The sequence below is a fragment of the Lycium ferocissimum genome, chromosome 2, assembly GCF_029784015.1.
Source record: "Lycium ferocissimum isolate CSIRO_LF1 chromosome 2, AGI_CSIRO_Lferr_CH_V1, whole genome shotgun sequence".
NCBI classification, from domain to species: domain Eukaryota; kingdom Viridiplantae; phylum Streptophyta; class Magnoliopsida; order Solanales; family Solanaceae; genus Lycium; species Lycium ferocissimum.
The window spans coordinates 44,956,910-44,978,095 of NC_081343.1; the positions used below are offsets into that span (position 1 = coordinate 44,956,910).

Below are 21,186 nucleotides of genomic sequence, written 5' to 3' on the forward strand. Positions count from 1 at the left end.
AACGACTAGAAGAAAAAGAAGATTAAAAAAAAAATTGATAGTAGAACTTGGCGGAGAATATTGTCCAAGAAGATAAACTTCCAGGGACTGATTAGACAATTTGGCATTGGATTTTATTTCTTTTTCTTCCTCCTCTTCTTCTTTTTTCAAGTTGTTAATCATTTATTAAAAATCTCGCAGTAGATATATACTATAAATACTAGCTTGGCAATTCTTAATTTGAAATTCAAATTCCTTGATTTGTACTATTGATTTAAGAGTAGGGAGAACATAAAATTCAAAATGTGATAAACGAGGTGTTTTATTTTTATATTTTGCATTAATTGTGTAGCACAAAGAGTATTTGAGCAAAGTTTATGTCATTATATTTTGACCATCCAATTAATAAGGCCACAAGCCCACAATGGCAAATTTTGAACATGATAGAATTTTCATTTTTATTAATCTAGTTACGAGTGTATTATCTCATATCACACGGATTATTCGTATTACAAATCAAAACTAAGAGAAAGGTTCACTGAAACTTTCTTAAATTAACATACAAATACTAATTTATAATGGTTTGTGAGCATTAAAATGAAGTTCATAGACGGAAAGCCAAAAACTTTTTACTGCCAACTGTTTCTATTTACTATCCTCTTACAAAATCACTGTGTGGCTTTTGGTCTGCAAGTAATTTTTGAAATTTACTTTATTGTCTTATATGTGTGATTGTGTGTGCGTATAATTATTGTAGCAGGCATGTTCCGACATATTTATAATATCAATTTTAAAAATGGACCTCCTCTGCAGGGTTGAGTTTAAAGTTATAAGCCAATGATTATACGAGGGAATGGAGAAACTTCCTTCCACTTTCATTATTTTCACTGTGATGTGAATTCTTTTCATTTGTGATGTGAATTCTTTTCATTTTTCTCAGCTCTACTTTTCCCTTTTTTTCAATGTAATAATCCTCACCTAGGAACCAAATTTCCTCAACTCCAATACCAAATTCTTCAAAATATTTTCTCCGAGAATTATTCGTACATTGGAAATTTGAAATAGTGGGGGATAGGTTCTGACACTGTCTGAGATATAAGGACCATATGTGCAATTGGTAAATGGCAAACCTGTCAAAGGCACGTGCATATTTACTTTACTTGTTTATATTTTGTTGTTAGTATTTCTCTTCATACAATTTTTTTTGGTTAGATTTTTCTTCATTCAAGTTACTACTATAGTTCTTTTGTTCATTACTATCTTTGGATCTAGAAGTCATTTTACTTTCAGTATTACGAATTTTAGATGCTGCACAACCAAGAAGATGATACGTTATGGACATAAAGTAAAGGCCAACAGTATCAAGATCTATGTTTAAAATCAATTCGAGTCTCAAAATAAAAAAAATGGAACAGAAAGTTTGTGTATATCTTCACGAAAGGGGACATAATCAAATACTGAAGACCGCTTACAATTAAAATGAATGACGAAAAGACTGAGAAAAGTACTTCAAACATGAGAATGAACTAGTACTAAAATTGAAGCCTACCAATTGGTAAAAAATAATTATGTCACAGTCAAAAAATGGCAATCGCGACAACACGATCTACTGCCATGTACATGAGATCTAGGAACTCCTATGGTTAAAAGGGATTTTTAAAATAATAAAAGGTAAGCTACAGCTCTGAGTTCTGCTCTTGCTCATTTTTTGAAGAAGATAGTATAAGTTTACATGATACAAAGTTGAACTCACCTACTGAAAAGATCTGAAAGTGTTCGTTTTCCTGCTTTTGGTTTACTCTTCTCATCCGAAGCCAACTTACCCCCCTGCATATCCCGTTTTCTGCTATTTAACGACTCACTCTTTTCCTCGTTCTGCTCTTGTGTGGAATCAAGCTTCTCTTTCGAATTGTGCTGCTTGGTAGTCACCCCATTGTCAACATTGTGTAAAAGCTTCAAATGGTCTTCCTGAATCTGCTGATATTTATCACCTCCCTTCCGCTCTTTTTTGTGACGTGGCATTTGATGCTGCTTCACCTTTTCAAGTACCATTCTTGTTTCATTCTGAGGCAACTCACCATGCTCGCCCTTATTTTTCTTCTTAGTTACAGCATCCCTGACATCCAGTTTCTGACGAAGAGATTCTTTATCATGCTTCTCAACAGCCTCCTCCTTGGGTTGCTTGGCAATAACCGACTTCCGCTTCTCATCTCTATAGTGTTTAATTTCATAACTTACATTGGGCTGATTATCATCTTCACACATGAACTTCCTTTTCTTGAACTCCACATTTCCACCGATATTCTCCTCCGTGGCATCTTTACTCAATTGAGCGTCAACTTTAACCAGGGTATGTTTGATCACTTTACTACCTGGAATGACCCCAGGAGCTATAGCATCAAGGATGACTTTGCCAAGAACGAACCTTGTCTCACGTGTTTGTCCTTTCCCTAGCAGAGTATAATCTATCTCAAAACTATTCCTTCTGGCTTTGAGAGATCTAACATCTTCTATCAGAGCGTCAAAAATTACTTTAACGCCCTTCCCCATATTCTTAGATACAAACACCTGAATATAAAATATCTCATTAAATAGTCAATCAATGTCTAAAATAGTAATAGAGCATTCACCACTACAGGCTTAAAAAACAATGAACAGTCCACCAAGATGTTGACAATTTTTAGATGCTGCTTGTCGTTCTACTTTATGTAGAGCATGAAGAAGAATCATGACTAAATACAGATACTGTTGGCACTTGGCAGAGGCAGGAGCTTCTGCTAAATCACCATCTCTTTAATGTAAAAGCTGAGGTAATTTCTCAATGAATATAATGACCTTTTAGATGGAGAGAGAGCGTTAATTTTATTCCAAGTGCAACCAGTCTGAAGTTCCTAGAAAAGTTAAATGAAAGGCATGCGTTGAAAATGTAACCAGATAAAGAACACTCTTCCACAAGGGTGGGATATATGCGGCCCTCTTAATCGCAGGAAACCCATTTACTTTACTTCAGAGCCAAAATCTATAGAAAACCGCAGGATAATCTGCTTCAGAGCCTATGTAAGCAGCAGGCGGTTTATATGCGCTCTTTTCAGTGCTACGCACCAGCTTCAAAGAGGTTATAAACGTCTTGATCTCAAGGTATAAACAAATTAGGTATTGTATGGAAAATAAGGCAAACTGTTTCGACTTTATCTCCGGGGAAGTCGTCCAACCAGCCCACCTGCAGATCTGCAATCTGCGATCCTACCATTACATTAGGACCAGATGTAATATGCAGTAGCAAGCACTCAAGAGTGCGGCCTCGTGGTCAATTAAGTGGGAGCAGAAAAATGAGGTCTCAGGTTTAAATCTCCTCGGAGGCCAAAGAACTAGGTGATTTCTTTCCATCTGTGTAAGCCTTGGTGGGCGCCTGGGCACAAGCTGGTCCACACACCACCGTCATAAAAAAAGGATTACTAAAGAGATTTCACCAAGCAATTATAACTCAATAAGTTTCAAGTCATTCTGTCCATCATACTCTGCTCATAAGTAAAAACTACCCGAAAATCTTCTTTCAGAAACTCTGACTAGCTAATTCTCCGTCCTGTTTTACATGACATGGTCCACTTTTAAGAGGAAAATGGACTAGTCATAAGTTATCATATGTCAACAAAAAATTCTGAGATCAGACATTGCATGGCAGATACTGCGACTTGTTTTGTCTTTATGTCTGAGGAAGACGTCCAACTACCACATCTCCAGATTCTGCAATCTGGGATTCGTACCATTACAACATGACCAAGTGTGATATGGACTAACAAAAAGATTTCACCAACAAAATTATAACTCAATTAGTCATTCTGTGCATCATACGAAGCTTACAAGTAGAAACAAATAGAAAATGTTCTTACTTAAACAATGGAACTCCTATAATTAGCTAATTCTTTCTGTCCGGTTTAATAAACCACTGTCCACTTTTCAGAGGAAATGTGCTGGTTTTATGTTATAAAAGCTCACTTAAATTTTGAGGTTACAATTTGATTAAATCAATTGTTTAGTATTATTCAGAAAAATGACTAAATCAGTGCCCACTTTCAGATGAAAAATGGTCAATTTGACTCACAGGTGGAAAAAGTAGCATTCAAATGGACATACTATTTTTTCACATTACTCCAGTATTAAGCGTGACAGGGGTACAGAACATATACATTGGGTGCTCAATAAAGTCATAACAAAATAGCCATATGAGTTAACAAATTGCCTCAAAGTCGATCTAGAAACCGAAGTAGGTTTACTTACCAAACCAGAGCATGGGGAACCTGGGAACTTGGACATTGCTTCCTGGAGGCTGTCCTTATGGGTCAAAATGTCTATAGAATTTTGCACTAGCACTGCCAGATCTGTAACTCTTTCCACAAGCTCATCATCTGATATGGAGCCTTGAGAATCTGAAATTTCAGGTGCATAAATACCTGCAGCATCTGAATTTCTTGTAGCAAACGTAGCACCTTCCTTCCAATTTCCATGGTACAACACAGAAGCAAAAGTCAGGACGACAAATGCCTCTTGAGGATCAGTGATTAGTGCCAGATGAAACGCCAAGACTGCAACCCTGCTCATATACATCAATCAAAAGGAAAAATATTGTCAAGAATCCTAGCCACTAGAAGCCAATTGCTCAACACTAGCTTAAGCCTGAATCATCCAATAGACTTTCAAAAGGTGATAACACCAGTGATCTGAGAAACAGTACACCAGTTTGATTGCAGAAATCCTGATTATGACTTATGAGCTGCTATGCTGATACTGAACTGTTAACATAACTCCCCACGTTTCATACGGCTGAATATAGTCAAAATGCACTATAGAACCATGAAATACTCCAAGCTCAAAATTGCAATCAACCAATGCATAATAATGACCATGCTATTTATTGAGAGTGGTAACAAAAACAATAATGACCATGCTATTCCTTCCCTCTGTTTAAACTACCATCATACTCCCTACAGTGTTGAACATACACGAAAAGATTCTTCAACACTTGGGATGTCCAAAATGCTCCTAAATTTCAATTTAAAAGCAAAATTCTGAATGCAGGAACAGAGTAGAAGTACAAATCTAAGCTGCATAAGAAAGGTTCCTATCGCTAAGTAATGGAGCCTATTCATAGTGATGATCCCAACTTAGGCTTTTGATATCAGGAAGAGGCAGCACGATGTGCCATAGAGATGGTCCAGAATGTGAACACAAAGTATAAAGACAAAATGAGGATAGCTTGATTTCTGTTCCCAATGCTGCGTCTTCTTTCCTATGGATTTACTTGTTGAACTGGCATGAACTACTTTAGGTTATCCCACACGCAACTGTCGACATTTCTGAAGAGTCCGAGACTCTTCATATCTTGGGACCAAAGAGAAAGAATAGTTCTCCTACAGAGCTATTAGGTATGATGATCGAACAAGATAGGTTAGAAACCCAATAGTTTAGGTACAAAACTCACAAAAAGGTGATAGTTTAGGGGGTTTTAACTGATTTACTCAAATAATAAAGTTTTGAAACAGAGAAGTCCAGAACCATTGGAAAACAACTCATATATGAATACAGCTCTCAAAGTGACAGTAAACACTATGAGAAATAATAGCCAAAGACGAAGACCATCTCTTTAGGAAGAACGTGACATGCAAGGAAATGATATAACATTAATGACTAAAACACAAAATCCTGCTGAGCTATCAAGAATCCAGTAACCATATTTTTGAAAGAGATGTCGAATAAAATGGAAAAAATTCAACTCATACGAGAGAGCTGCTGCAGTATAAAGATTATAGGTGATTGCAGTAATTGTTTGAAGGGTGAACAAAAACACCCATCTAAAAAGAAAAGAACCAAAAATATCAGTTAACAAGGTCAGATGTGATACTTAGTTCAATAATATATCAACTTGCACAAACCATCTACCACCAATGGCTAGAAATTAAATCAACTTACCACAAACTATCATGAGAAGGTCTACCACAGGTGACTAATTGATCCAAACTGGAAAACAGTTTCTGCAAAATGTTCAGACCAATAAATTTAATGCGTGAAACACTAGTGAAATTCAACAAAACATGCATAAGGCGAAAAGACAAATATGCCCAGATACAAGTGCGTGCATGTGCTCACATATGTGATATGTGGGAAATAAACTAGATTTCAGGAGGACGCATAGAAGCAAGAAGTCTACAGAGAATATGTAGACAAACATAGGAAGAGTTGACATCAAATAAGTGAGGAAGCGCATAGAAGGAATTATACAAATTTATGGAGTAAAAAAGAATACAAGATAGGAAGATATACCATCAGCATAACAGAACTTTCACTCAACTGTTTGTTATACTGTTGAGCAAGGTGTGCTGCCTGTAAAATGACACATTTACTCAAGTATAAGCAACTGTCCTGAACCAAAAAAAACATGGAACTCACATCAAACCAAAATGAAATGAAACAATATGGCATACATGAAATGGAAGCAGCATGCCAAGGATGTTGTATCTCTGAAGTAAAGAAAGAGAAGGCTCTGCAGCTCCATAAGACAGCATATAGTTGACTTCCATCATTAGTCTAGACTGCACAAGAAAAAATTAAGGCCATGCAGGAAAAAATATTAACCAAGAAGCAGATATATAGAAAGATTCCATTGTGGTTCGGAACTTTTTTTAGCATCAGGGATGTCAAGCAATGAGAAGAAGGTATAAGAGTATAGAGAAAGCTAAACAATAGGAGGGTTAAAAGAACAAACAGAAGTAAATAAGTTAACAATGGTTTTCATAGAATTCATTGTTCATACCTTGTCCAAACTCATTATGGACGACGAGAGTTTGTGCATAGCAATTTCAATCTCCTCTGAAAAGGACAACTTAAGGCGAGCAGCCAGTCTCAAGCCGCGCAAGATCCTTGCTGAGGACAAAGAAAATCCAGGATCAGTTCCATCAAAAATTAAGAAAGGAAGGCATTGGGGTAAATTCATATGACTTGTCTTTTATTTTTCAATTCAACAGCCCTACGACCTCTTCCCCAACTTTTAGAAATGCATACTCTTACTAGTAAACCTCTGAAAACACTTTTCGCGTTCGCCTGACATAAAGAATGACGTTCAGTTGGTTCACGATAGATGTAGTGGATGGGATAGTGTTTTTTAAAGTACATAAAGAATAGCTTTTGAAGGGGTGGAGACGAGCTTTGCTCAACTAAGGAGTAGTCTCCAATCACTTATTTTCTTTTGGTGCACCCATGTAGTTCCCGTTTGTATAGAGGATTGGGTGACATTTGGAGAGAACCATATCTTGTAGGTTTCTCCTTTTTTTGGTTTACACCTTGTATATGGCCAAGTTGGCCTTGTTATTATCAATAAAAACTTTTACCTGATCAAAAAAAAAAAAAGAATATTTTTTGTAAGTGATGGAATGAAGAATATGATGTTTTCCATCAAAACTTTGCTCTTCAACTCATTGTGCTACCTCCAAGTTTATGCCCAATGGCACATTCACCTCCCCCAACCCAAAAGCACACTAGCAATCCACCTAGGGAGCATTATCACCTGCATCTTCAAGCACCACTCTGCCCCTTCTCACCAGCACGATACTAGCACTCTTCCCCTTCCCCAACCAAGCGGCATAAGCACCAAAGCCAACCTTTCTCTCTGACGAAACAACAAGCCCCAATCCAAATATCCATGTTCCTCATTCCTACTGTGGACCTAAACACCTCTCTCTCATCCCCCTTCGACAACAGATAAACCCCACTTCAAACGCAATCTCAACAAGAATGATCCCTCCATCATATAATACTTAAAAATACAATCCTGCATTAATGATCTAACACAGAGTGATCCTTTTCTTCACAAACAAGTCATGCAGGAGCTGTAATACAAATACTTGTAAAACAATGAATAACAATTACTCCCTCCGGATAAAAAAAAAAAAAGAGTCCACTTAGCCATTTGCACACCCCTTAAGAAACTACTCACTCCAAGAAAAAAAAAATGTAAATTGACTAAACTACCCCTAATTAAATAGGCATTGGGATTTGATCACATAACACTTAATAGGGGCAAATCTGGAAAGATAAGGTTAATTGTTTCTTGATTTAATAAGTGGACACTTTTTTTGACCCAAGAAAAAAAGGCTAAGTGGACACTTTTTTTTTATCCGGAGGGAGTACTAATTATTTAGGGCACGTCTATTTTTGGTCAGACATTTGATTATTGTATTAAAGCTGGACATACCGTGTACAATATAAAACAAGTATTAGATTTTCAGTTGAGTAACAATTTGTTTCCAATAATAACCTTCTTTTTAAATCCAACAATATCCTTGGCTAATATGTCACACCTTTGTCATCCTCAAGAACTATCCAACAACAACAACTAGGCTCAATCTCAAACTAGATAAGGCCAGCTATATAAACAAAAAACAAAAGGATCAATATACAATGCATATAATAAAGTTGTCATATTCATGTCAAGGCAAATCTCTAAAATAGGTGCACCTACCACAATCCTCTTTAAATGACAAGTGTGCTGGTACCAAAGTCCTTAACTGCATACATATGACAAAACACTTCGTAAATTCCCAAACACATCAAAATGATTGGACCTTTACATATTTGAAGTAAAATAATTTCACCTGTAAGGATTTTAAGTCCACAATTGCATCGGCATAATCATAGATTGTATTCACGGATGGATCAAAAAATAAACTGTTCCACAATTTTACAAACGCAAAAATGAGTTAACACCACCACAATAAACAGTTTCCACAATTTTACAAACACACAAATGAGTGAACTAGAGCCACATATTCGACAAATTAAGAGATCCAAACCGCCAACTAAATCAAGAAAATATCTATAAACAAGCAAATTAGATTTTTGAACTGCAGATGAAGCGTGTATAGACTGTGATTTTTTTTATTTTTTTTTTAATAATCGAGAAATACCCGAGAGGATAATGGCTCGCCCCTCTACAAGTCTACCCTTCTCCGCTTAAATACCATGCTTTTGTCTGTGGCAAGGTTCAAACCCATGATTGTGCCTAACCCACACATCACGTGCCATGCTCTGACCACCAGACCAAAGGCACCGGCCATCTATAGACTGCAATTTCGCCTATGTCATCTACTATATTTTCCACCATCCTACAATATGGTATATGAGGACAAGACTTATTATATCATGCCATTGATAACGTCGTAAACAATAGATTAAAAAATAAGCCTAAGGCAAAATCAGTTCTTCCCAGGATACTCGTATAAAAAATTAATGTCACTACTTGATCTACTAATTTAGAGGCTGAGTACTATGAGGCTCCTTTCTTCTATTGAGTGTGGAATCACACTAGGACTAAACACTAAAATTGTCAATTGACATATCACTAACAGATAAAAGGTACTAACAATTATTAAGGAGGTCTATGAAGATTTATGAGAAGGCACTTAGAGGGATCACAATAATTCATAGAGTTGGACAGGCAATTGTTTTTGTCAAAGAAGTTGAGAACAACCCAAAACTTTAAGGCAAAGAGCGAAGTAGAAAGGAAAATTATTTTGCGCTTCTCTTTTCAATATCATTTAATTGAATCACAGAAACCTATGCAACAAGAATTACTCACAAAAATTCAAAACCATCAAAAACCTCTTAGACGTCCTCAAATAGGACAATTATACAACTCAACATCCTCCCACACATTTAAAGTGAATTTGGGCCCACAGGTGAACTTCATCCGAACTGACAAGTGTCAGAATGGGCGTACCAAAGGTTGACTCTAATACCACGTAAAACAATTTGAGCATTCAACCTAAAGCCTTAAGCCAATTAGTGGAGTAGTCAATACCTTTGAACTCCTTTCGAAGGGCTTACAAAACTCATGTGGGGTAAGTAATGGCTATACAACTTTTTGAGTAATTTTATGCCAATTGCATTTCAAAAATAAAACAACTGTTTTCCATGCTTTCATCTGATTTTCTTTGCTTTCCACCAGAATAGACAACCGCAGAGAGGTTCTTCAAGAGATAATGGTTAATATGCAAATAGTCTCCCCAAAATATTGATCCTCAGTAGTTCAATCAGAATAAGGACTTGCAGAGAGGTTCTAACCAGTTCTGGAAACTAAAACAAGTTTCCAACAACAACCTCCGCTGCTTCCCAATAAGAATGGAACCCTTTTTTTTCCTTGTGCCGTGTTTTTTTTCCTTTAAAACGCATCTTTTTAAATCATTTTGGCTGTTCAAAATACATTTTGTAGCAAATAAAGATTTCTGGCCATTTTAATCTATTATCTTTTTTATCTTCTTTTGTACAATGCAACTGTTTCCCAAAACAAAACTGAGAAACACATTGGTTTCCAAAATCAAAACCAGATCAACAACGCCTAAGGCTATCTTCAGTTCTTCATCCTTTTTTATATGCCCTGTTCTAGATGATAATATCAAACTGACAGAATCAAATGAACCAGCGATCTTGTATAGCTACAAGACCTTATGCAACAATTTTCCTATAATTAAGCCACTTATTAGGCCAACAATTTCTCATACTTCTACCTCCCACCTTGGAGTGTCCAATAGTAACTTCCAATTTTATTTTATTTTTCTCGAGATTGGTAAAGTATTGTATACAACAACAACAACAACTACCCAGTGTGATCCCACAATGGGTCTGGGGAGGGTGGGTGTACGCAGACCTTACCCCTACCTTGTTCACGGTGGTAAAGTATTGTATATAATAATAAAAGAAATCTGGTACTGAGTAACTTCCAGCTTCTTAATTGGAGCTCTAGACATGGCAATGCTTTTCTATCTCAATCACTTTTCTCATCCAAAAGGATGTTGACACAGCTTGATGATTCATCCAAAAGTAGGTATTCAGTTGCATTTATGATGTCCAGGGACCCCACGTAGGGAATCAAACACGAGACATTGTTGCACCACCTCCCAAGGATCCCACGAGGTGGAAAACACAAGGGCATTGTTGAACACTTGCACTACCACTGGACTAGTAAACTTTCCGCTTTTATACCTTGTCTCTGTTACTAAAGAAAAAGGTTATGATTCTACAATGCAAATAAGCACCATATTAGTTTTCTACATATTAACTGAGGACCACAACATGGAGAAATCAAGCATGGCAGTGCACAGCATAGAACCTACCTATACATGACTGCCACCTCTATGCCATATTGCATTCTCCATTGTCCTCTCAAGACCTTTGCCCACTATCTCCTATTGTTCTGCAAGACTGCAATTATTATTATTTCCATTATTTTCTGAGCATAGATCAACACAGTTAATCAAATAAAATGTACATGTGTGATTAAAACAACAATTTTGTTATGAGATTCATTTTTTCAGCTTTTCTTTGCCGGTCTACATAAATATTCAGTTTGGGTTGGTGAAAACCGAAACAAACTCGAGTCCACCAGTAGAATTGAACAACCTACGAAGTCTTCCGGAGCCTCCCTTTCCCAGGGAATAATTTACAGAATAGAAATTAGATTTAGCTCCATTTTCTAAAAGGAACAAAACATATAGAGATACCTGTTAACAGTGAAGTCTCGGTGCATGGAATTCTTCCAGAGAATGAAATCTTTCTTATGAAATCCCCTTGGCATTTTAGGAACAAAATGTTCCTCTCTTTTTCCTGTTTGTTTTGCCACAGTATCAAAACTTGATACCTGAGAGACGGAAAACCGAATTCTTCACTAATTAAAGTTGTATAGTGTGTGAGAGATGATAACCAGCATATCAGCCATCTAGGAGAAAAAGTTTTCAGATCTATTGCCCATCCAATATAAGTTCGAAGGGAGGTCAGACACCAATGGAAGTATTTCAATGATTGTTCTCCTTTTCTTAAACAGTGGACTATATATTTTGATCAAAATGATAAACTTACAAACAAATTTGAATAGTAAGACTAAACCACTTCTCATTTCTCAAAGCACTTTAGTGATTTTCATTTTACAACAAGTACCTACTCATAAGAAAAAGATAAGCATACAAATGTGAAATAGACCATGCCCATGCACAAACATATAAGTATAGAATGTGCAACAGATCTATAGCATAAAGTTGCACCAACCTCCACGATAGAACCATGGACGTGTACTCTACATATTGGAAACCGTCGTCCAACAATTACTGCACGATGAAAATGCCTTTTTATCTATGAAAAATAGAACACACCAACATAAATATCGAATCATGGGGAGGAGTACTTGAAACCAAACATGACTGGCTCATTATTAGGATAGTATCTGAATGTATCTTGGACCTGCGGAAGCCTTGCTGTTGTGATTACATCAAAATCTTTTGGTATTCTATTGAGAATTAGATCCCTGACACATCCACCGACCAAGTAAGCTTCAAACCCTGTATATTGCAATTTTTGGTCAAAGGCTAACCTTCACGCAGTGAGATATATATCTGAATAACGAACACGCATGCAAACTAAGTAGTGCCCAAGACAAAGGTCGAAATATATCCTCAAGCCATTGACAACCAAGGAAAATGTGATTACGCTAGTATCTTGGGCTCTTTATCCAAGCAAACTACAATATATTGGGAGGTTATATAGTATTGGGAGGTTATATAGTGGTTATCTTTAACCGAGAAATCCGGATTAACAACTAAGCATCATATGAAGCAATAAGTATTACCTCCACTTTGGAGAACCTTCAGAACAATCGACGCAGATGCTGGTATCATGGAGCTAGTTATGCCAAAGTCCCTTGAGTTAAGCTTCCTCCACTTTGAGAAGTCAATTTCACCTGCATCATCATCATCACAAATAGAGGTGTCAAATGGGCGGGTTGGGCTGAAATAGGCTAAAAAGCAGGTCATTAACCCAACCCGCCGAATTCTTACTCAGTTTTAATTTCTTTGTTTATTCTTTTATAAGTTTTTAGTACCTAATAAAACTATTTCCTTTCTTTATTATGGCTATATATAACATATCAAAAAAATGTCTTCTCGACAATATTTTGAGTTTTGACAAGATTTCTCATGGGTCAATTCCAACTTTTTGTGGGCTGAAATGGACTGAGCTAATAAATGGGTGGGTCAATGATCAGCCCAAACTTGGGCGGTCATGTTTTCCATGGGCTGATTTTACCATCCCTACTCACAAATCATAGTGTTACTCCTAATCACATAAAACAGCATTCATCTTACTTGCAAACCACCGCCACTCGTGATGCAATGTAATGGAAGTACGTTCTCTTATGTGTGTAGAATATTATGACACTGGACTTAAACGGGGCATGTGCTTGTTAATACTGATTTATGGAATTCATGGCAAATTCTTGGTGAGAAACATCAACTTTAAAAGCACCCAAGGATGTGGCTTAGTAGTCAATAAAGTGGGTAAATAATCATGAGGTCTCGGGTCCAAATCCCAGTAGAGACAAAAACACTAAGTGATTTCTTCCCATCAATCTTAGCCTTGGTGGACAGAGTTACCTGGTACCTGTTGCTAGTGGAGGTGACAGGTATTGCGTGGAATCAATCCAGGTGCGCGCAAGCTGGCCTGGACACCATGCTTATATATATATAAAAAAAAAAAACATCAACTTTATAATGTTGCATGACCTTTATTACAGAACAATCAATAATATACTTGGAGGTAATTATAATTATAAATAAGGAATAAGCAGTGTTTACCAGTCTCAACGACAGAGCCAGAACCCATATTAGCAGGGTGCTGTTGCCGGAGTCTGTTTTTAGAATACGTGTTGTGATTAAATTTCTGGAACACAAAAAATCTACATATATGTTATAAAGTGTTCGACGATTTGCCTGAATGAAAACACACAGACTACCTCACGGGAAAAAAAGTGAAATCAAGTTAGCACCTGAAAGGCAAGGAAGGCTTTGAAGCGGGACAACAAAGAATTGCCTTTGGTTTGTTGGGCTAGCGCCGCCATTGATTTTAGGTAAAATTTCTCGACTACCTTATTGTAGCTTCCTACCATTTGTAACTACCCTTTTTAATATTACAATTCGTAGCTAAAAATCGGCTGATTTGTGTATGTTTTCGGATGTATTTCTTGTCAAAATACATATGAGCATACGGTAAATAAGGGAACGAACATTTCCTTTATTTAGCCTCTAAACGTGGTGATATTAAATGCGAATTCAATATATTTTTTAACTTCCTTTCCACATAATTAAGTGTAATATCCCCTTACCTTAAACGATTCTCTTCTTCCATTCATTGTTCAACGATTAATAACGTAAAAATTCAAAATTCAAAAATAAATCTTCAACACATCGAAAATGCGGTAACAAACACGACAATCATCGGGTAATTCGTGCAAAACCGTTTTTGATTTCACAAATTTCGTATATTCAATTTGTATTTAGGTGATTTCAATTGTTTTCTTGGATCATAATGTCAAAGTTGTTTATTTCTTCGATTTTGGTTTTTTTTTTTTTTGATTTCTTCATCAACGATATTCGAAAATAATAATGTAATCTTATTGTAAGTATGTTAATGTACATGAATTGTTAGGAATCCAAAAAAAAAGGATCGATTCATATCTTTTATTTTTCCGAAGCTAAAACTAAGTATTTACGAAGTGTAACAATATGTGTATGTTATATTGAAATATGTTTTCTCTTTTACACGTTCAATAACTTTTCGAAGTTTTCATCAATAACTTTCCGAAGATCAGTTCATATCTTTTTTATTCTGAATCTAAACTATGTATTTCTTTTCCGTAATTCAATATCTAAACCATGTATTTCCGAACAAATGTAATTCGGTAGTAGCTACTATGTATTTTTATAATATCTAAACTATGTATTTTTGCACTGTCTAAACTATGTATTTGTAAACTATGTATTTATGAACAATGTAAACTGAACTATGTATTTATGATTTGTTCAAACCGGCGACCGTGTTGAAGACATATGATATACCGGTGGATCCTCTACCGACGAGCGTGAATGGAACATTCCCAACCACATCTTGGAGGATGTTGTTTTGCCCCCAAGATACAAGAGACCTTTGGTAGGCCAAAGAAGAGGCGTGATAAGCCTTTAAGTGAATTGTTGTTTGGAAAGGGCAGACATGCTTGCAGTACTTGTGGACAACTTGGGCACAACAGACGTTCATGTAGTTTTGAGCCTCTGAGGAAGTGAATTTTCCTTGTGTTCCTATCAATTTAACTTTTTTACCGAAGATAGATTGGTTATTTAGGTATTTGAACACTTGTGTCAAAAAATTCCATTGACACTTGTTGTAGTACTATATAAATTTTTGCAATGAAATGAATGTCCCATTCAAAATGATCTTAATTGAATTTTTTTTTCACGATACGTATGGTGTTTTTTTCAATATCAAAAAATAATGCGTAATTGGTAAACTAACATACATATTATATCTCGCAAAAATGATAAAGTTGTTTTTATTTTGGAATTTTGTTGGATTGGAGGATCGTAGTTGTCTTTGGTAATGTCAACTTAAAATTATGTATTTATTTGCCCTTTGCTTGGAAAGATGAGCGAATACATGAAGTTCGGGGTTCGAACCCCCGCTCGAGGCATAAAATAAAAAAATAATTTCGCTTTGCGGGCGGGGAGTGTATGCGTATCCAGCATAAAAATCTTTAAGAAAAAGTTAAAGTTATGCCGGATCCGGATAACTAAAAATCTCCCTCAAGACAAAAGTACATATAAAATCGGCGTACTTTTTAGTTAAACATAACTAAAAGTAACTACGGAGGGCATAACAAAATTTAAACTTTGCCTTATAAGGCAAACTTTTTTTTTTTTTTGGTTGAAAGTCTATTTTATTCCATCCAAAAACTTTTACGGCACAAAGTTAAAGCCGACCTTCAATCGTACATGGTAAAATTCCTACTCACTAACTTGTATAAGTCAAACTAGGAGCAACTATTACATTAAAAAAAACGGCCCGATTTCAATCAACTACACTTAGCTAGGGATAGCAATTCATAGAAGAGCTCTCTCGCCATTTGAAGTTGTTCTCGCCTTGGATGTGAATATGTTGTGCAATCTCTCTCGCAAAGTCTATCGGGAAGAAAGCTGAGTATTTTGAAATACGAGTATGTTCCTTTCTCTCCAAAACCAATGCCTAGCTACCAAAAATGCAGCAAGTAATGGAGCGGTGGCACGATTTGTGTCTAGCAATGTGTGAGATCCATTTGATTTCATTTTGCCGGCCCCCTATTCTTCTAGTGTGACTCCCGGCCATACCAACAATACGCCACCACATGTCCTTTTGTGATGGAGCATTCAAAATAAAGATGGGAAAATGTTTCTTGGGTCTGCCTGGAAGATGCAATGTGTGGCACTTGAATGCCAAATTTGAAGTCTATCAACAATTGCTAACTACTTTGTATTGCCAGGCAAAGTGTGAATTTGTATACGGGATGGACATTTGGTTGCGGCATAATACTTTTCCATGTAACTTTGGTTTATATGCTTGAAAAAATACATATATATGCTTCAAGGCAAAGTTTGCCCATAAGGCATAAGTATGCCCCCATCGCATAAGTTTAGTAAATCCTTAACAAGTTTATGCCGATGGGGGCATACTTTTAAAGGGCAAACTTTTATCCGGACCAAGATAACTTTGTGAAGGAATTATCAAAGTTATCTTTAATCTTACTTATGCCAAGTCTCGCTTACATAAGGCATGGGTATGCCGGTCCGATAAAAAATTTGTAATTCCTTAACAAAAGTATGCCGGGTCGGCATAACTTTGTAATTATAAAGGGGTTTTCAAGTTGGTCCAAAGTCACGAGTTTGAAAACAAGAGGCACGATAAAAATCTTCATAGTCGTGGGATCCCGATGAAATATCCATATCAAATACGCAAGATGTGTTTATTAACCTAAAACATATCTACAACATACATATTTGTGTAACCGGGAATTAAAACATACATATTTTGTGAACCTGGTGAATAAATGTATTTGTGGATTCATGGTGTCGCATTTTACCGTATTTTTCAAAACTTGGTGATTTATTTGACAATATATGGAACTAAGTACTTCAAACATATGGAACATAAAACCCACTGAGATTACTTTGGTTAAATGATAATTATCCAACATAAGTCAAAATACATCTAAAAAACATCAGATTGTTTGTTGTAATGAAAAAAAGGACAAAAAACATGGAATGCACGAATAGTATTTATCAAACATCAATTGCATCTACAGTGTCATAATCGATTGGTGGCCTGATCGGTCTTGGTGGAACTTCATTATCTCTGCATTGTCGGCAACCTTGCCTTGACCGTAGTCCCATAAGAGTGTACCGTATCTCATCGCTGCATGTGTGCATCAATGACATCCGGAATCCTTTCACCCGATGTCAAATACTCAGCATACGTCGCCACAAAAACACCACAGTCCCTAAAAAAAAAAAAAAAAAACTTTTATTAGAAAATATATGTTTCAAGTTCTAAACAAGGTATCTCAAGTTCAAATAACTCATGTATTTTATAAGAATAATAAATTGATATGATATATCATGTATTTGATACTCTATGATATTTTAAAATGTATGTCTATAACTTACGTGCTACCAGTAGCTTGCTTGCAAAGTTATCAACATAGACAACTTCAAGGATATCGATTCAGTCCCTTATCCGCATATCCGGGTCTTTCACCAAATCTATGCTTTTTTGATTTACATAGAATCCAGCCAGATGTAGGAAATGTGGCAGCAGTGTAGCAAGCTTTTTTATTTCATTCCTAACAACTGCGTTGTGCCCGGGTGATTGATACGAGTTGTAAACATACAGACGCCTGTACATTTTTTTTTTAAAAAAAAAAAAGAAGAAGAATTCAGCGGTAAAATAATGAATGAAAAACTAATGATAAAATATTTAATTCATCATTAAAAATACCGTCCTTGAATGAAAGTACGATAACCAATGATTTTCTTCTTGTATATTCACCGGTATTAGCACGTTGTCAACGGTATGCCACGGGACATTGGAAATAAGCACGTGGCCCTTAACATACTCAATCAATACTTGCTCTTGATTTGCCACATTTGTCCGTGTTTCAACATTGCGATATGCATGGTGGACCACATCAATTTCAATGCATATACATAAATGTGAGGAATTACAAATACATGATACATAGTTTTATATGTTGATAACAAAAAATGGTTAGTGAAATACATGACACAGTTCTACGTATGTTTCATATACAAAACTAATTCAAACAATACAAAAATACATACGAATGCTATCCCCTCTATTAATGAAATGTTCGGATCAATAAATACATGCAACTATACTTACGGATGCGGTCAAAAATACATGAATCATTAACCGAATTTGAGCAACATGTACAATATAATTTTATTCACAACAAATATATATATAATAAATGAAAAAATACCTGCTTGTTCATCGTTAATTGTTGTTCTCCGACATCTGTCTCTACAACATTTTTCCCTTTGCTACTATAAGCAACATCGGATGTTTTTCTCTCTTTGTGGCGGTATCAAAATCATTTTTTTTTTCCAAATTAACGAGTTGAAGGATTTCGATTCCGGAAGGATCATGGATTTTCTTAGATCTCCTTTCGCAACAAGTTTCTCACGGAAAAGCCGCATCAACATCATGTTGTTCTTTGAGAAATACCCAAATCAAACGAAGGGGAATCTAAATTTTGAAGAGTATGTGGGATACCTCTGTAACCCTACCAGGATGTGCTTTCATCCGCCATTAATTGATGATTTTCACTACCAAAATGGGAAACCCTAAGCATTGAAAGTTATAATTTTTGAAAACAGTCAAGAATATAGAATTAAGTTGACTAAAATACACAAAAAAATGAAAAACTTACACAAATACACAGCCACCCACGAATCTCGGCACGAGAAATGTAGTGGAATCGTGCTTGATGGTAATGGATAGATTCGATGAGAAAAAAAGGCTAAAATTAATGGAAAGGGAGAGAGAAACTAAAGTATATTACGTGCGTTTCAAAAATGGGAAGATGAGATAGCGTTTCCCTTTATTTACGGTGTATTTGTGAGGAACCGATAAGTGGAAGTTCTTGTACATTGTATCTATAATGGGCAATTTAGAAAATTAATTAGCTATTATTATTAATTTTAATAAAAGATAGTTATTAACATTAAATAGGTAGTAAAAGTAGCTATAACAAGTAAATTTTCCTTGATTTTATTAATTTAAAGGAGCATGGTTGTAGTTTGAGAGCGTGATCAAGAAAAAGGCGCCTATTTGGCCAATTTTTGATAGTCCTAAGTGCCAACAACAAAACCAACGTTTGCGGCTTTGATTCAGCCCATTTAGGTCACGCGGCTGGGTTGCCCTTTTTTTTTTCTTTTTTTTTTTAATGTTGAGTACTTTATTTATGAACAAGTAAAAGTGTATAGAGAAAATAAATATGTGTTGGAGAATTAAAATTAAAGTATATATGTGTATATATGAGGAGAGAATAAATATTCAATACTATGACATATGTCCACGTGGGATAAAAAAGTAGTTTAGTAATGTAGCCAAGTAATATGGGACGGAGGAAGTACTTTATTTATTAATTCTTAAAGAACTCGAAAGTCAAAAGTCAATAAGTATAAGTGCACGGAGGAAATAAATGTGTCGGAGAATTAAATTTAAAGTGCATACGTGTATATATGAGAAGAGATAAAACATATGTCCATGTGCGATAAAAAAACAGTTGGTTAAAATGTACAATTTATATAGCTTGCGATACAAATTTGCCTATGGTTTCAGATTTTTACTTTCCTTCTAATTACTTTGGTGGTGTTGGTGAGTAAGTACAATTTTCACTATTTTTTTCTTGTTTTCCTTCCTTGATTCTCTTATTTAGTTAAGAAAACCATAAAAGTATGAGGTCAAAGGTAGAAAAAATCTTACTACCTCTCTGCTGATCAATACATGAATTCAAGTTTAAGAAAAGCGATAAAGATCTGGTTTGTCCGAATTTTCTATTTTAGATTTAGTATATACTTTAATTTTGTTTATTATATGATGATTTGCAGCTAGCAAAGATTGAGTTGTAATAGCAGATGTATTCCTCTCCAAATTTCTTCTCGTTCAAATAATGGACAATAAAAATCTGGTAAGAACTGTTTGCCGCATGTCTTAAAAAGAAAAAAAGAAATTTATTCACGCTTATTATTTATATCAAATCACAACTGATACATTTCTTCTGTATGCATTTTTCATCAATTAACTATGATTAATCAATATATAATTTCTTATCTCAATTTCATACTTAATATTAATTGATGTAATTTTATGTTAACGTCAGACACCTATCAGGTGTAAGTTTCCCCTGAAAAGATAAATGAATGTGAGGGGCACATGACCAAGTTAGTTGGGAGAACAAAACAAAACAAAAATATATGAAGAAAAAAAAAAAGGAAAAACCATTTAAGGAAGTCTGTTGAGAAGAATGAAATTTTGTGAATTACATATCCAGAAAAAAAATGTTGCAACTATGAAACTGTCAATTCTAAAACCTCAAAAATGTAGACATGTTCAAAATGCACATAAAAAGGCATAATTACCATAATCAAACTTTATGCCTAAGTGACATTCTTTCCATGGAAGTTGAATAATTTTTTACCTACCCCACTACATGTTCACGCGATTATTTGCATCCTTTATTATGATTGGAAGTTTCATTCTTACTACCATAGCTACAACGTCCACCAAAGAATGTTTGAAGATTTCAAGTTATTTTAACTTGACTTGAATTGGTCTCCCTGTGATCTTTCCTTAATGCTATATCCTAGCCGTGGCCGTGTATAGAATTAAATTATTATTGCATGAAATTTTGGTAAGGATCATTTTCTCTTTTTATTATGAAAATTTATAGTCAGAATTAGATATCCGATAAAAAATCAGAAAAATAACTTTTACATGAATACACGATGCGACGTGATTGATCTCAAAATAAAAGTACTACCCTCTTTGTTAATTTAAAAAAAAAAAAAAGTACGAAGTGCTCCCTCCATTTCAAAATAAATGAACTTTTGGGATGTGACACACCTCTTAAGAAAGTTAATTGAAGATATTAATTAAAGGATAATTTATCAATATTACTTTTTTTACTTCTTCCCAAATTTTTCTTAAAATAAGAGATATGTCAGTGTTGGGATTTTTGAAGACCTATTAAAGAGAAGGGTAATTTTGAACAAAAAAAATTAATAG

The 21,186-nt window shown here is 35.3% G+C and overlaps 1 protein-coding gene across 3 annotated transcripts; it reads right to left on the bottom strand.

Moving 5' to 3' along the window:
• Window positions 1-1,432: 1,432 nt before the first annotated feature.
• LOC132039719 (uncharacterized) lies at window positions 1,433-19,319 on the bottom strand. Of its 3 annotated transcripts, XM_059430238.1 has the most exons (15): window positions 19,162-19,319; window positions 13,841-13,911; window positions 13,650-13,734; window positions 12,647-12,757; window positions 12,262-12,359; window positions 12,070-12,153; window positions 11,529-11,665; window positions 8,625-8,697; window positions 8,492-8,537; window positions 6,788-6,897; window positions 6,459-6,566; window positions 6,298-6,357; window positions 5,947-6,008; window positions 4,258-4,570; window positions 1,433-2,547 (listed from the first exon to the last, which is right to left on the bottom strand). In XM_059430238.1, coding segments are annotated over exons 1-15 (2,178 nt in total). In that variant the 5' UTR covers window positions 19,163-19,319; the 3' UTR covers window positions 1,433-1,728. The 3 variants fall into 3 exon arrangements, with proteins under 3 accessions (XP_059286221.1, XP_059286229.1, XP_059286238.1); XM_059430246.1 differs by lacking the exon at window positions 19,162-19,319 and having other exon boundaries at window positions 13,841-13,914; XM_059430255.1 differs by lacking the exons at window positions 12,262-12,359; window positions 12,647-12,757; window positions 13,650-13,734; window positions 13,841-13,911; window positions 19,162-19,319 and adding an exon at window positions 12,206-12,245 and having other exon boundaries at window positions 12,070-12,128.
• Between the last annotated feature and the right edge of the window lie 1,867 nt (window positions 19,320-21,186).

Bases quoted from the DNA above. Each gene is read 5' to 3' on its own strand.
- LOC132039719 (XM_059430238.1), bottom strand. The intron at 12,154-12,261 runs GTCCAAGATACA...TATTTTTCATAG, and splicing joins CAACAGCAAGGCTTCCGCAG to ATAAAAAGGCATTTTCATCG. The intron at 6,009-6,297 runs GTATATCTTCCT...AACATTTTGCAG, and splicing joins AAAGTTCTGTTATGCTGATG to AAACTGTTTTCCAGTTTGGA.